The sequence below is a fragment of the Protopterus annectens genome, chromosome 3.part1, assembly GCF_019279795.1.
Source record: "Protopterus annectens isolate FY-2018-M chromosome 3.part1, PAN1.0, whole genome shotgun sequence".
NCBI lineage: Eukaryota > Metazoa > Chordata > Ceratodontiformes > Protopteridae > Protopterus > Protopterus annectens.
In genome coordinates, this window is record NC_056732.1 from 1,816,564,883 (window position 1) to 1,816,582,296 (window position 17,414).

The following is a 17,414-nucleotide window of genomic DNA, read 5'->3' on the forward strand; positions in this document are numbered from 1 at the left end:
CCCAATACTGATTACCAACGAACTGGAGCTCGGTCTAAAAAAGATTTTTTAGACAACCAAAAAAACGGGTGGAAGACACGAAAGTAACAATGACGTTAATTGAAGATACGTGTACGAACTGTACAGATTTGAACTTGGGACATGTGCATGATGTTTTTGGACATTCTTGTGTGAATATGGATAGGGTTGATCATATCATGTGTATAGGTAAGTGCATTATTGGTACAGACACTCATTTGGAAGCTAATAATAGTTTGTATGATAATGACATTGTTGATATATGTGTTGGAAATGCATTATGTGGCTCGATGACAATTGTAGAATCTACTGGGATTCTGGATAACAATAAGTCACGTTTAGTTGATAATAACGAAAATGATGGTGGTTGTTCACAAGTGTGGGGAGACATTAATTATGATGAAAGTAATGAAATGCATAAATATGTCGAGATGCACGATGCCAAGGATGAAGTGGACATCATAGATTTGATGAATATGAGCACACATGAATATATAAATAACATCACATTAGTTGGAGGGATGATATATGGTGTACAAGGAAGTTTATTTAATTATACATGTGTTGAGGAAGACTTGGCAGGACAGGTACTTGAACTTGAAAATGAAAGTACGGACATGAACGTGAATTTTTATATTAATTTGGATCCAGATGTATATTGCGAAGTAGGAAATGTTTATGAAAATACATCAAATTTAAATTTTAATAAAACTATAGACACAGCTAGTAACATGTGTGCGGTTTTGAGTCACCCTATGATTATCGAGAACGAAGTGGGTGACTTTAAATTATATAATTATTCAAAGATTAGTATGAATGAAAAACAGGTGAACTTATTTTCTAAAGGGTTTAACTTTGTTCTGTGTAGGAAAGGGGATTTGGTTAAATCAATTATGGAGTTAAAAATGTTTACTCGTAAATTAAATTTAAAAACTTGGTTCAATATGTGTCCTGATGATGAAAACCTTTATAGACAGAAAGACAGGGCACCAAAAAGAGCAAGTGCATTCAATCCACCAATGAATGACCAAATAGCTATTTTTGAAAGACTAAGCGAGAATGATATGAGGAAATTTTACAGGACTTATAAAAATTTAATGCATCACAATATGTCCAAAGAGGAATATGAGACATTCAACAGTATAAGGAATGAGTCAAGCATTAGGATTATGAAACCCGACAAGGGTAATGGGGTGGTTGTGACTACTACACAAGATTATATTTCTTATATGATCGGCATGTTGCAAGGAGACTCTTATGAGGAAGTAAGTCTTAATGAAATAAATATTGCGTATGCCAAGATAGATTTAACAATTAAAAATATGCTACATAAAGGAGAGATAACAGAAGACGAATATAATTATATGAATAATGAATATCCAGTAATTAGTGGTATATTTGGCATACCTAAAATTCATAAAGGATTGGATAACTTGCAATTTCGACCTATAGTCGATGGTAAGAGAAATAAGACGTGTTTTATTAGTCAGTTTTTAGATTACCACCTCAAGAAATGTTTGACTAAGTTTCCTTACATCAGCAAAGATTCTTGGGATTTTTTGGCGAAAATTAAGGAGTTAAAAATGAATGAGGGTGACTCATTCATCACAGTTGATGTATGTAATTTGTTTACTACAATTCCACAGGATATCGGCCTTATTTGGCTGGAGGAGCAACTACATGAAACAAAGTTATTTGATCAGGATAGGATAAACATGTTGGTGAACCTAATGGAAATAGTTTTAATGAATAATTATATATATTATGAGGGCAACTACTATCAGCAGATAAATGGAGTGGCAATGGGGGCATCTTGTGCCCCCATTTACGCTAACTTGATTATGAGTTACTGGGAAGTTAATTACATCTTCAAAACTGAATATTTTGAACATATTAAATTATATACAAGATACCTTGACGACATATTTATTGTATGGGATGAGAGAAAGGATATGTTGGAATCGTTTATTGGGTATATTAATAATACGGTGAGGTTTTTGAAGTTTACCCACGAAATTAGTGAGAAAGAAATAACATATTTGGATGTGAGGTTAACTTATGATAAGGAGTGTGGTAAAGTAACATCTAATATTCATAGGAAATCAACTTTTTCCAATGCCTATTTGCATTACACCAGCTGGCACCCTGACCATCAGAAAAAAGCAATTGTTAAAGGGCAGATGGTCAGGGCTGCCAGAATGGTTAGTAATGATGATGATTTTGTGGAAGAACTAAAGTTTATGTCCAATATGTTTCAGAATAGAGGGTATCCTGAACAATTATGCGCCAAAATACTAAATGAGGTGTCTTACAAGAGAAGAGTAGGATTTTATCAGGCTATACTAACATCTACAGGTCTGGATTTGATTAATACCAATCCCAGTTGTGAAGAAGATAATATGAGTGGTATTCCCTTATATATATCAGTTTACAATGATTGTTTTCTGATTATTAGGGATATTATTCTGAGGAATTGGGATATAATTAGTAAGGATAATAAAGTAGGACACTTGTTTAAGGGCGATGTTAAATTTGTGTACAAGAAGGATGCATCATTTAAAAATAGCTTTGAGAGAGTTGATGGTTTCAAAAATACAACTACATGTAGACAGATAGGAAATTTTAAGTGTGGACGATGTACTATATGTTCACATATTTATTGCACTGGTGAAAATATTGTTGTCAATAGTTATAGTATTAATTTAAAGGGACATTACAATTGCTACACATCTAACGTTGTATACCTTGCTTTGTGCCAGGATTGTGACTCATTTTATGTCGGTAAGACTTCCCGACATTTTAGGGATAGAGTAAGAGAGCATTTATCTGATATTAGAAATCTTAAAACAACTAATGCACTTGCCAGGCATATTATGGGCAATGCCGGACATAAATTTAAGTTCTGCATTATACAAAATGTTATTTTTGATGTACAAGGTAGGGTTATTCCTTTAGATTTGGACATATGTGAATTAAAATGGCAGTTAGTCTTAGATGCATGTAACATTCCAGGGCTTAATGAGTGTTGTACCATAAAGCCCTTTTTGAAAAGTATTATAGTCAAAGGCAGGTAAATTGTGTGAATTTAATGAGCCTATAATGCACAATACAGTTTACATTTATGGAAGTAGTATTTTAGTGAAATCAATTTTGCACACTATATACACAATATACACATTTATGTTCATACATTTTCAACCTATACACAAAAATATATATTCTTATTATCATTTTTTAATTAATTATTTATGTTATAGTGCCTTATATAATTGTGTTTACTATTAATCACACATTTATATGAATATACATATATAATAATTTTTTGTATATATATATATATATATATATATTTTTTTTTACATTTTTCATATACAATTATACCTTACATATTAATATTAATATAGACATTCGTATTTAAGTTTAAATTTATGTATATGCTGATATTATGTGTTTTTGTTTTTATATTATATTATTATAATTGCATTACAATGCACCTTACCTTTATGTTAGATATACATACAATTTTTATTCATTGCACTAGGAAATGTGATTTATATTATTCCTTGTTCATCTGTACAGTTATATATAATATATTATATTTTATCATATTTATAAGTTATAGGATGTGTTTTTAGTATGTTGTATCAAAATCATTTATTTCATATGCACACAATTGTATACTGTGTGTTTAAATGTTTTAATGGAATAATTATTTTATTGAGTAATTTTAGTTAATTGATGTAATTAGTGGGTGGGTGGTACATATTTAATGAATGAGATGTTTGATGTTGGTTATCTGATGAAGTTTGTTACTGAACGAAACCTGGGTCATCTGTGGTTCTTAATAAAGTGGTTTTGGATCGACGTTATATCATTTTTTTGCCCAGTGTATTGGTGCAAGCATTTGTAGCTGAAGACTGTTGGTGTTTACTCCTGGTGTACTTGGACCTCCTTGTTACGTTGCTTACCATTTCACAGGGACCCAAGGGCATTAAAGCTACTACTGCCAAAAATCCTTTCCCCTCTGATAGAGACTCCAGGGCGCTGGATAGATGGGGTAAGAAGGTATACACTTATGCAGCTTTGGCCATTAGGGCCTTAAACTGACAGTTTCATATGTTAAAGTATCAGCAGCATATTATTGGATTGCTTAAACAGAAAATGATGTTGATTCCTGATTGTGCTGAAAATAAGGATTTACAGGATTTACTGCATTCAGCTGAACAAATTGGAAAACATACTTTGCAATGTGGTTTTGATTCACTAGAGGCATCTTGCAGGGCTGCTGTAACTGGGTCTGTAGTTAGAAGGCATGCTTGGCTTAAGGAGCAATCCTTGCCAGAGCATGTTAAAGCGAAACTACTGGATGCTCCCTTAAACCAGTACCACCTGTTTGGCAACAAGGCAGAAGTTCTTAAAAAGATGGAGGAAAAAGCTAAATGTATTTTATTTTATTTATTTTATTTTATTTTACATTTGTTGACCGGGCTAGTCTAACTGGATGCATGTCCATTTTCATCAGAGGCTCTGGGAGATAAGCTCCACTTAAAAAGATTAACAAAAAGATTAACATAAAATGATTAACATATAAATGCATGTACAGAAATTATTTGCAGATTGTTACATAACATTTCAGTCATTCAATACAAAAATTATTACAGAACATTAGATAAATTTGCTAGAAACTCTGTTCTCAAGGAATTTTTTGTGTGTGTGTGTGTGTGTGTGTGTGTGTGTGTGTGTGTGTGTGTGTGTGTGTGTGTGTGTGTGTGTGTGTGTGTGTGTGGATAAAATAAGGAACAGATATGGATTCTAAATCTATCCAAACTGTTAAAGATTTTTTACAAGTACAACACTCAAGGTTTAGTAGGCATTGGCATTCCAAGAATTGGTCCTTTCCTGCCTCTTCCAGACCTTCCCAGTCCAAACCCAGATCCAGCAGAGCACCCAGGCTTCAGTCCCAGGGTACGCACAGGGCTAAGCAGTGGGGGACCTCCACTTCTAAATCAGGGAGTAATAAATCCCCCCCCCCCAATGGTAAACTGTCTCAATGACTTATTTTTAAAACTTCCAAGCACTTCTCAACTGATTGCCCCTTTGGGGGGAAAGATTGCTCTTCATGCAAAGAACTGGGAACTCATTACCCAGGACAAATTGGGTTTAAATATAGTTTCCTAAAGATACAGATTCCACTTCCACATTTAGCAACCCCACGCGGATGGCCAGATCTACCCTCAAATCAGTGGGCAGAGGCTCACAAGCAAGTACTTTCTCTCTTAAGCATGGGGGCTACTCAGTTGGTACCAGAAGAGGAAAAGGGACAAGATTTCTACCTGAGACTATTCCTGGTACCCAGAAAAGACAGTTCATGGCATCCTATCCTGGACCTGTCTACTCTAAACACCTTTTTGGTGATTCCAAAATTCAAGATGCTGACTCTTCACCGGTTGCTCCCTATGCTAGGCAAAGACGCCTGGTTGGCAACACTAGATTTAAAGGAAGCACACCTGCACATTCCAGTCAGGGAATCTTGCAGAAGATACCTATGCTTCAAAGCAGGCTACTTGCACTATCAGTTCTCTGCACAGCCCTTTGGCTTATCTACTGCCCCCAGGGTATTCACAAAGTGCCTAGCTGCAGTCATTGCATTTTGCAGGTAAAGAAATATTCAAATATACCCATACCTGGACAATTGTCTAATTCAGGTAGAAAGAAAGGACATACATTTGAATCATCTGGCCTTTGTACAAAGGGTGCTAACTTGTCTGGGGTGCACGATAAATTAAAAGAAATCACACCTGGTACCCTGTCAACAAATTATATTCCTGGGAGCAAGCTTGAATACAACTTCCCAGATGGCTTTCCTCATGCCAGAGAAGCAAATTCATTTGACAACCTACTTCAAATAAGTGGCCACAAAAACCCTGCTATCTGCAAGGCAAATACTGCAAGCCTTGCGGTTCATGGCCTCCTGCATTCTTCTAATTCCATATGCAAGACTGCATATGAGGAAAGTACAATGGTATCTAAAAAGCCTATGGTGTCAACATTCTCAGGTTCTAGAAGCAATGATTCCTATCATACCTTGCCTACACCTAGAGTTTCTTTGGTGGGCAGAGGCCTACCACCAAAACAAGGGACTACCATTCACATTACCCCCTGCCACCCAAACCATAACAACAGACGCATAATGCTATGCATGGGGGGCTCACCTGGCAGGGAAGTGCATTCAGGGCAAATGGAACCCAAGTCAAATGCACCTGCATATCAATCAAAAAGAAATGTTAGCTGTACAGAATGCTCTGACAGCCTTCAAGGACCACATTCTTCCAGGATAATTAATGGTAAAGACGGACAACACCACTGTTATGTGGTACATAAACAAGCAGGGGGTACACATTCTTACCTCCTCTGCAGACTAGCCATGGTATTGTGGAACACAGCCCTGAGCTACCAAGTGCATCTACAAGCTCAATTCCTGCCAGGAAAACTAAATACACTGGCAGACGAACTAAGCAGAAACCTCATGGACCTACACGAGTGGAAACTGGAACTAAGAATTTTCAGCATGTTGACAAGCAAATGGGGGAACAAATTTTGCACAAGGACTCCCCACAAACAAGGTTGGAAAGTGGATGCTGTGTCCTTTAGTTGGAAAAAAACTATCAGTTTATGCCTTTCCTCCTCTGCCTCTCCTCTCCAAAGTACTACTAAAGATCGAACAAGACAAACCAAGGATGATTTTGATTGCACAAGACTGGTCACGCCAGCACTGGTACCCCCTCTTGCGCAGTGTGTCACTGTTGGCCCCATGGCACCTGCCTCAGACTCCTACCCTATTGTCTCAGCAGGAGAACCAGATTCTGCACCCTCAGCTTCAAATACTGAACCCAGCAGCCTGGCTAATTACCTAATCTCTCCTTTACCATCCCTCAGTAAACCAGTGATGGATATCATTTTAGAGGCAAGGAGGCGTAGTACTACAAAATCTTATGCTGAAAAATGGAAAAGATTCTGTACCTGGAACCAATCTCAAGGGATGGACACAGCAGTGCCCAATTTACCTCAGATTTTACAATACTTAACTGAGATGCTTCACAAGGGCCCATCTTTCTCCTCCATCAAGATTTATGGCTCAGCCATTTCAGCTCATTATAACACAGACCCACCCCTCTTCTCTCATCCACTACCCAAAGAGTTCCTCAGAGGGGCCAAAAATCTACGACCACCCAGGAGACCTCCAACTCCAGCCTAGGATCTTAACTTTGTATTAGAGAAATTCGCTCTTCCTCCTTTCGAGCCAGCTGCTACTGCAGACTTAAAATTCCTTTCTTGGAAAACAGCTTTCCTTTTAGCAATCACTTCAGCAAGAAGGGTATCTGAAGTACAGGCCCTCATGGCAGTTGAGCCTTTCATCATCTTTCATGTTGATAGGGTGTCCCTAATGACCAATCCCTCCTTCATGCCCAAGGTGGTATCCAGTGTGGCCCTTAATCAGTCCATTCATTTGCCAACCTTCTTTCCTAATCCACAGAACAAAGGGTAACGGATACTGCACTCCTTAGATGTGCACAGACAACTTAGATTCTACTTGGACAGGACTAAACCTCAAAGGAAATCTGACCAACTGCTGGTGGCATTTGCTACAGGGGCAGAGGGGAAGGCTATTTCAAAGCAAACCATTTCCAAATGGATAAGCCATTGCATTCATTTATGCTACAAGCACCATGGAAAACCTATCCCACAGGGGATCAGACCCCACTCAACCAGGGCTGCATCTACCTCTACAGCCTTTCTCAGAGGCGTCCCTACCAGGGACATCCTAGAAGCTGCTACCTGAGGTTCTGTACATACTTTCACCAAGCATTACCATCTGCCAATTTTCTCTAAATCCAGAGCTGGCTTTGCCAGTACTGTCTTGCAGGGCCTTACAGCTGGTCCTAATGCTATCTAAATTCCTCCTCCCATCCTTAGCTTTGGGAATCTTCCCAAATGTGATGACTGCAACAGTGAAACACGAAGAACATACTACAGTTGTGTACACTTAGCATAAATGTAGATGTTCGAGTGTATTCACTGTTGCAGTCCTGGTTACCTTCCCTCCAGCCCCCATTCTTTTGGCTATACCTCTACTCTCCTTTACTATGCTCAAAAGCTTTTTGGTGTATTTGCTTTTTTGTTGGAGGTATAACCTTGTATATTTATAGATTTAACTGCTTCCCATTAGGGGGGCACCTGACATCTGGGGCAAGAAAAACTGATGTAATGGTGTCAGCTGCATGTTTTATACCCCTGACGACCTGACGTCACAGAAGAAGGAATAGCAACCGACGCAGGACCCAAGACTTTGTTAATCAGGCCGACTTAAGGGCTACTGCAAGCAGATAACCCAAATGTGATGACTGCAACAGTGAATACACTCGAACATCTACATTTATGGTAAGTGTACATAACTGTACTATATTCTGCTTTTAATAGAAACTTTAAAGTTCTGGTAGATATTTCCAGTCAGAGATTTTTTTTTTTTTTTTGCTTTTTGGCAGTGAACAGCAGTTCTTCTATTGTGGTCACTATTTACTTACACTCTGCAGTCTGCTGAAAAGGTTGAGATAATAAAACATGGTCTGCCTGACCAAGTAGTGATATTATTAGCAAGAAGAAGAAAAAAGGTTGAGAAGAAAGGATGAGATAGTGTGGACCATTTGGTGTAAATGAAGGAATCATTCTCATTTATGTTTTGCGGACTGTGATTGGAATTACTCACCCTTTTGTTTTGCCTGGAGCACATTTTGAAGTGCTGACTCTAAGTTCATTTTGATTTATTACATACTCTTTAAAGTAATAATTTGGCCTTTATTAGTCTATTGACCATTCTGGACCCTGTCATTCAGTTTGGCCCTTTCATCCCACTTAATGTCTTAATACCCATATCATTCTTTTGGGAGCCTGCCTCTTTCTGTGCATGACATGGGTAAGTGTCCCCTCATTCCAAAACCTTGGAAAACAGTTGAACCCCACTCTCATTTTTAATACTCATCTTGACAACACATCCAAAAAAGGTCATCTCCCTCCTTTTTTAGCCCCTTAAATCTTTCCCTTTCTGTCAGACATTTCCAGGTCAGCCATAAGAAAATGAATCCTACTTCCACATGTTGAATACTGACCGCCATTAGTTGCAGCTGCATCGAACTCCACCCCCCCCCCACACACACACACACACACTTCTGTAGAAGCAATCTTAAACAAAATGTCAGTTAAACACTTGATCTCCTGGACAATAACACATCTGTATAAAATTGAAAAACTCTACATGGCCCCTATTAAAACAAAGAGGTGATTTACTCCTGGGCTCTTAGTTGTTCAGATTCCTACATGAGCATGATCTCCCCCCTCTAAACTCTAATTAGACAATCACCCACCTACAACCTCAAAAAGCATAATCATTCAGGATGACTGCTACAAATCCTGTAATCCAAACTTCATGTCTCAGACTATTGATTTTTTTGTTGTAGGCCCCAAACTCTGGGAATCCCCCTCCCCACATTAAAGATAGCTCTTCTTACCCTACATTTTATGCACTGTTGCAGAACCATGTAATCATTCAAGCCAAATGCAAATGCTTTCCATCTGGCCAAGCAACCTGTCAGTGTTCTGCGCTGGTTAACAAATTTAATAATACCATGTGCTCACCCTTCCTGCCTGGCTTAACACTCCACATCACCCTATCCAGTGCTGTTTTCCAATTAGGAAGCCTTATGTGCCACCTTCGCAGATGCATGTCCTTACCAGTGATAGTCTGCAGATTTTGTACGGTGTAAAAGCTGCACAGAAACATGCCTTTATTCTGCTCTGATTACATGTATATGTGCTCTTTGGCTGGCAGTCCCCCTGTGGACACAGGCTTGTTGGGGAGTTTCCACATGCCCTTTGCAAGTAAAGAGCACAGCAGTGGGTTTATACCCCCTCCCTGGATTGGGTTCACTTGTCACTGGTTCTTCTGTCCCATCCCCAAGCCATCTTATTTGACTTTGAGCTTCTGCTTGAACCAGGATTGCCAGAGCTGCATTCTTGGCTCCATTTCTGTACGTTACAGACCTGGCTTTAAGTGACCCTTATCTTTATCCAGAAGAATAGTAGGTGTTGTGTGGCATGAATAACAGAATAAAGAAAGAAAAGGTGAAGGGAAAGTGGAGCATGACTAATGAGAGACATAACTTGGAGAATCTGTCCTATGGAAGCATTGCTGTAGTTCCGGTTTAATTGTTTACTTTTTTATCTGCAGACTGCAAAATATCTGGAGTGCAAACCAATTGTCACTGTCCATGATTCATTTATTCACTGCACTCCAGATTCTGTCCTACATTAAAAATTAGCTCTGGGAAGAAAAATAAAGATGTAAAAAGAAAAACGAGAGGTAGTGAACTGAAGCATACCTGACTTTCTGTTTTTCAGTTTTTGACAGAAGTGTCATCTTATGTTCTGGCTGAAAATTTATTTATGTATTTTATTTCAAATAGCTAAACTCAGAGAGGATTTCTCAGTGGGTATGTATCATGGTTCAGGTTTGTGCCTACTTCTGTTTATACTGGTGATGGACTACATCAGCACACACATCAGAGGGGACTGAACAACAAAGCTGTTATATGCAGATTATATGACATTACAGGCAGACTCTGAACAAGACATTCAACAAATGATGAGGGACTAGAATGCATAACTGAAGGTATAGAGGTTAAAACTGAGCAGAGACAAGATAATGAGCATTGAAACATATGGAGAAATCAGAAGTTGTTGAAAATTGAAATAAAAGGGAAAGTAGTTAACAGCCTCAAGTATCCATTAGGGGTGGTTGGGGAGAAGGGAAGATTAATGAGGAGATCCAAGCTAGAATCTGAGTGGGAGGAGCAAACTGACACAGAGTATCAGAGGTAGTGTATACCAGAAGAATGCCAAAGAAACTGAAAAGTAAGGTGTAAAAACAGTGGGGTGACCAGTACTACTGTATGGTACAGAAACATGGGCAGTGAAGACAGGCAGTTGAAGAAGCTAGAGGTGATGGAGATGAAGCACTTTAAATGGGTGGTAGGATGCATACTGTGGGAGAGATGAAGAAACAAGGACATTAGGGCAGATGCCAGTGTAGCTCTGATTACAGAGAAATTCAAAGAGAACATATTGCAGTGTTTCAATCACATGCAAGAAAGAAGATGATGATTTAATGAAGAATATTTGAGGAGAGAATAGGGCAAGATGAAATTAAGGATGTACAGCCAAGAAATGTATGGATTGCATGAGAAAATACCTGCAGTAGTCAGGCATGGCTGTTAAAAAAGGTATGAGAGTGGCACTAAATCAGTAGAAGTGGCAACAGTTGACTTGACACCCCAAACCCATGTGGAAATGGAAGAAAGGAGGTTGATTATCATGATGTTGATTTGAGATAGGATAAATGGAATAACATCCATTTTCAGCTTCAGCCTTGGTACATAATGATTAGTGAAATAAATAATTATAGTAGCTGAAAAAAGCATTCATACAGAAGACAGAAAAGTCCAATATTATGACCACCAAGTTAACAGAAGCAAATTCAGTAATTGTGGTTGATATACATTTTGATGAATAAGCTAAATGCAGGGTATCCCCTTTATGTGCAGATACATGCAAAATTTGCCTAGTGCCCAAACAGTCAAACTGGAATTAAATTTAGAAAAAAGTAGTTGAGCTCTTTGTAGTCGATGGCAGTTAAGTCAGTAGTTTAGGACCCAGTAAGGGAAGCCTTTGATGAAGCATTCCAATGTATGCGTAACACTAACAAGCTAAAGTGACTGGACACAGATTATTACAGGTTTAGAGTTATAGTTTTGTGCTTGAGGAAGGAGCCCAGTGTTTGACATTGCTCTAGGTAAAGAACTTCATAGAGAAGGGATCAGGAGGCAGAGTGAGCTCTGCTGTGGATAAGACTTTATCCTAACTCATTAATCCCTGCTGACAGAGTGGCAACCATGCCTGAAGGCTGTATAGCCACGAACTGAGAGCAAATAGAAAATTAAACTTAAGCCAACTGTTCCAGCTGAGCAAGAAAAGATGTTTTTTGCATTTAATGTTCCATTATCATTTTCTCAAATGTAATGTGCATAGTTGTGGTTCTGACTACTGCAGATTCTGTGCAACACTTAAGTTACTGGGAACAAAGCTGCTGTATGTGGTCTGCTTTTCAAGCACTGTCAGCTTGAATGGGACGTGGTAACTCATATATGTAGTGTTGCAGACATGATTAGGAGCACAGTACGATAAGCAACGTAGGTGTTAGCAACAATGGTAACACACTGGTTGTCCAAGTAAGGAGATTGTACTATAATCCTACAAACCTAATGCAGTGGGACTTGGAGCCTACTGCAGTAGGTGTAACCAATGAAGTGAGCTTCGAAAACCAGAGAAACCTCTCAAGCCCAATAGTTCCTTAACGCAACTTTATTATGAAACACTAACAGCGTTTTCGCTACTCTAAAAAGGTAGCTTCTTCAGAGGAAGTTCAAATACAAAAATAGCGCCACACTTTTGTGTGGTTAAATAACAATATTGTGGTTACATCACTTCCTGTAGGAATTTATATAGACATAAAAGACTGTGTTTTATCAACAAGCAGCTTAACAGCAAATACTGTCATGAAGGAACCTATCATGACTGGTATCTGTATAAAATGCTTAACAGCCACTCTTAAATTCGCTAAAATAATGGATACTGAACATTTCAGTTAATAGTAAGTTATTCTAACACAACTTGTCAGTATCTATTTCTGTAAGCAAGCAAGTCACAGGATAAAACTGGGGAAAATACAATATTAAAACAGCGTTTTAAAAAAACATTTTGACTGTCTCAAAACAAGCAGTCAATAAACATACCTCATAATTCTGCTAATTAAAAACAAAGTACTAAAGGTCTAAAGGGTACATGCCTTTCCTAACTTCAATGGTATTCTACCTAATAAGCACTTACAATAAAAGAAGAAATATTCTTTTTTGCAATTCGTGCTCAAATAGATCTATGAGAGTATGTTTAAGTGGTAAATCACCCATAAGGTGTTCGTGCACATGAAAAAATATACTAAAAAATGGTATAATGCAGTGTGTGGCTAAAAGGGCATAAAAAGCTTTAAATTAATTATCCAAAATCAAGTTTATCTCAAATAAGATTTATATTTTAAAACTGGTGCGATATTGCAACTTTTATTACATTACAACTACAACATTTTTGAAATTTACGCACCGATTTGCTACTGATGAGATTGACTACCTTGATGTTAGGTTGTCGAGAGACCCAACAGCTTCAAAGCTAAAGTCTACTATTTTCAGAAAGGACACATATGTTAATTCCTTCCTGCACTACACGAGCTCTCACCCTTTCAAACTAAAAAGAGCTATTGTGAAAGGACAGTTGGTGAGGGCAGTAAGGATGTGCAGTGATTTGGTGGATTTCTCAATGGAATGTATTTTTTGAAGGAGTTGTTTATTAATCGGGGTTATCCCCGAAATCTAATTGACGATTTGACTTGTGAAGTAGAAATAAAGAGGGCTAATAGCTTTTATAAGCCATTGCTTATAGGTACACTTGAGGTAGATTCCAACATAACTGAAATATTAGACACCTCAGCTAGTTTACCTATTAGACACTGTACCACTATTACTACTGAAACCAACTTACAGGAGTACCCATGTAGTTTTATTACTACTTTCAACCTTAATTCCAAACATATTCAAGGAATTATAACCAAGAACTGGTACTTCATTTCTAGCAATGCTTTGCTAGTAGGGAAACTAGGGGTAAACCCGCGCACTGTTTTTAAGAGAGGAAGGAATATTAAAGAAATGTTGCAAAGCAGAACAGTAGGAAAAGTCCATAATAGGATTATGGGCTCTTTTTCATGTGGCTTTTGCAACTGGTGCAATTTCATAAAAACAGGTAGTTCTTTCTCCATTGGGCAGAAAAAATATGACATTCAATATAGGATTAACTGTGACACAAAATCAATTATCTATGTGGCATTTTGCACTTGCTGTCCGGCTTTTTATGTCGGTAAGACCGACAGAAGATTTAAGGAACGCATATATCAACACTGCTATGCCATTAAAAACAGCAAGTGCGAAAATGCTCTAGCTAAACACATAGTGAATAATTCAGGACACGGTTTCCTTTTTATGGGCATAGACCATATGCCCATTTCTATCAGAGGCGGTCCAATTTCGCTACTGTTAGAAAATCGTGAATTGTGGTGGCAACTCAAATTAGATGCCTTCAACGCACCTGGTCTTAATGAAAGTTGCAATATTGCACCAGTTTTAAAATATAAATCTTATTTGAGATAAACTTGATTTTGGATAATTAATTTAAAGCTTTTTATGCCCTTTTAGCCACACACTGCATTATACCATTTTTTAGTATATTTTTTCATGTGCACGAACACCTTATGGGTGATTTACCACTTAAACATACTCTCATAGATCTATTTGAGCACGAATTGTAAAAAAGAATATTTCTTCTTTTATTGTAAGTGCTTATTAGGTAGAATACCATTGAAGTTAGGAAAGGCATGTACCCTTTAGACCTTTAGTACTTTGTTTTTAATTAGCAGAATTATGAGGTATGTTTATTGACTGTTTGTTTTGAGACAGTCAAAATGTTTTTTTAAAACGCTGTTTTAATATTGTATTTTCCCCAGTTTTATCCTGTGACTTGCTTGCTTACAGAAATAGATACTGACAAGTTGTGTTAGAATAACTTACTATTAACTGAAATGTTCAGTATCCATTATTTTAGCGAATTTAAGAGTGGCTGTTAAGCATTTTATACAGATACCAGTCATGATAGGTTCCTTCATGACAGTATTTGCTGTTAAGCTGCTTGTTGATAAAACACAGTCTTTTATGTCTATATAAATTCCTACAGGAAGTGATGTAACCACAATATTGTTATTTAACCACACAAAAGTGTGGCGCTATTTTTGTACTTGAACTTCCTCTGAAGAAGCTACCTTTTTAGAGTAGCGAAAACGCTGTTAGTGTTTCATAATAAAGTTGCGTTAAGGAACTATTGGGCTTGAGAGGTTTCTCTGGTTTTCGAAGCTCACTTCATTGGTTTGTCTCAATAAGCAGTAGGTGTAACGGCTAGAAGTGACCAGTGGAATCCCATATTCCAATAGGAAGAAGTACTCCTTTTGCAGTGGTACTTTTGTCTTTGTGAGTTAGATATCCAATTTTGTGACACATTACCAGTGAAGTCTTAAACTTAGTTGCCATAATGTCAGTTTGGATTCTAAACACATGACCAAGCAATAAAGCAAGGCATTTAAAGTGTTGGACAGGGTATACACTACTGCATAAAGGTGAGAGGGTGAGCCAGTATCAAGTATTAGAGATCAGATTAGAGGTGCAGGGCAGTTCCAAAGATCAGGTACTGTGACTGGATTTTTGTTTGTGTGCCTGTGTGTAAATATGTGTGTGTGTGTGTGTGTGTATATAGATATAGATATAGATATATATATATATATATATATATATATATATATATATATATATATATATATATATATATATATATATATATATATATATATATATATATATATATATATATATATCTACAGAAGTTTGAAAGTCATATGGTCGGGACCATATGATCAAAGTTTTGAAACTTCAAACATTTTGAATGGAGATCAATGGAGGTAGAACGGGAATTTTACCCTTTTCCTAAATGTAGTGTGATCTTGGAGCTGATGTACTTAATTAACAGAGGGTGTGTGGGTGCAGGGGGGCAACGTTAAAATATAATTTTTGTTGTTTTTTATTTTTTTTTTTAATGTTTGAAGTTCTGAACCTTCAATCATATGGTCTCGGTCATATGAATTTCAAAGTTTTGGAACTTTGATAATCTGACGTAGATTCATATATATATAGATATACACACACACACACACACACACACACACACACACACACACACACACACACATTTCAATGAGACCTTTGAAGCTGAACTATTTTTTGTATTCTCCCCCACTGTCATTTTCACAGTCGGCCCAGTGCCCCACATCTTTCTTCCTGACTGCTAGCACTTCAATCACCCCTGGCCTAATGCCTCAATTTAACCCAGGGCCAGAGAGGATCCTACATGGATCCTGGGGATTATGCTGTCCATCCTCTAGCTAAAGTGCTTACACTTTATGACCTACCCTGTTTCTCCCTATCCCCTCCCACATGATCTCTTGTAGTTACATCTGAGGGTCAGGTGTACAGTGGAGGCGTGTGGCATATTGTCCCCCTCCCCCCTATAGCAACTGATTCTACACCTTTCCCCCTTTGGACCATACCTCCCAACAGTGATGTCCCCAACCTCCACTAGGGATTGCCGCAGTATGTGCCCACAGGACTGCCAATCCTCTCGGGGATGGTAATGCACATGTCTCTCTACAACTCTGTCAGTTGCCTGAGCCATTAATCTATCCCAGGTTGGCCTGGATGTAGCTGGGGCTTCATCCTTGTATGCCATTGGAGTGATTTGACTGCTATCTATGAGGACTAAGGACTAAGATTTTTTATTTGTTGACTCCTCTGGGTCCTTTATATGAACATGTTGTTTGCAGATGATTTTGCCGATAGTGTATTAGAGGACTATATTACCAAATCAAGAGTATAAATAAGTGTTGGTATACTAACTGAAATACCAAAACTGTGTAAGTACAAAATGAATATCAACTACTCTAACTGTTCTTGACCCTGATGATATAGATAACTGTAGACCAGTTTCTAGCCTTCCCTTTGTTGGTAAGGTTTTTAGAGAAGGTCAGGTATGTGTAGTTGGATTTGTACCTTCTGGAAACTTCTTAACTTCCTTTAAGAAATGTTTTGTCCCTTTGAATTGCAAACCCTGGCTGAAAGCATTACCACTTTACCCTATCCTGTTACTCATTCCATTTATTGTCAACAAAACTCTCTCATTTAATTGTAACCTACATTTCTCCATTTCTCTTCTCTTTTACTCTCACTACCATATGTTCTTATCTCCTCTCAGCTAGCTCCTTTTATGACTCACTGACCATTACCCCCCACGTCCTTAACCCAGTCCTTCTTCTCCACTCAACATACCATTTACTGTCTGCCATCTTATTTCTTTCTGATACTAACTTTAGACTAATGTCCATTTTAGTCTGTTTTACTCCATTTTTTGCTAATTGTTTAATTATCATTTAAACAATACATAGGTCTCACTGAACCATGTAAATGTATGTCTTTTATTTTAATTTTTATACATCTTAATACTTTAATGTGTAACACATCTTTCTCAACAATGGATGTAAAGCTTAATACCATTGTAATTAATTTGTTTTGTATAAACTTGTACTT

At 37.6% G+C, this 17,414-nt stretch overlaps 1 protein-coding gene across 1 annotated transcript in view; it reads left to right on the plus strand.

The window, feature by feature from the left end:
- The first annotated feature begins 308 nt into the window (after positions 1-308).
- The window catches only part of LOC122797881 (zinc finger protein 841-like), a 57,974-nt gene continuing 40,868 nt past the window's right edge, over positions 309-17,414 (plus strand). Inside the window, exon 1 of the mRNA XM_044066400.1 lies at positions 309-2,091. Coding sequence (XP_043922335.1) covers positions 309-2,091 — 1,783 coding nt within the window. The remainder of the gene's footprint in view (positions 2,092-17,414) is intronic.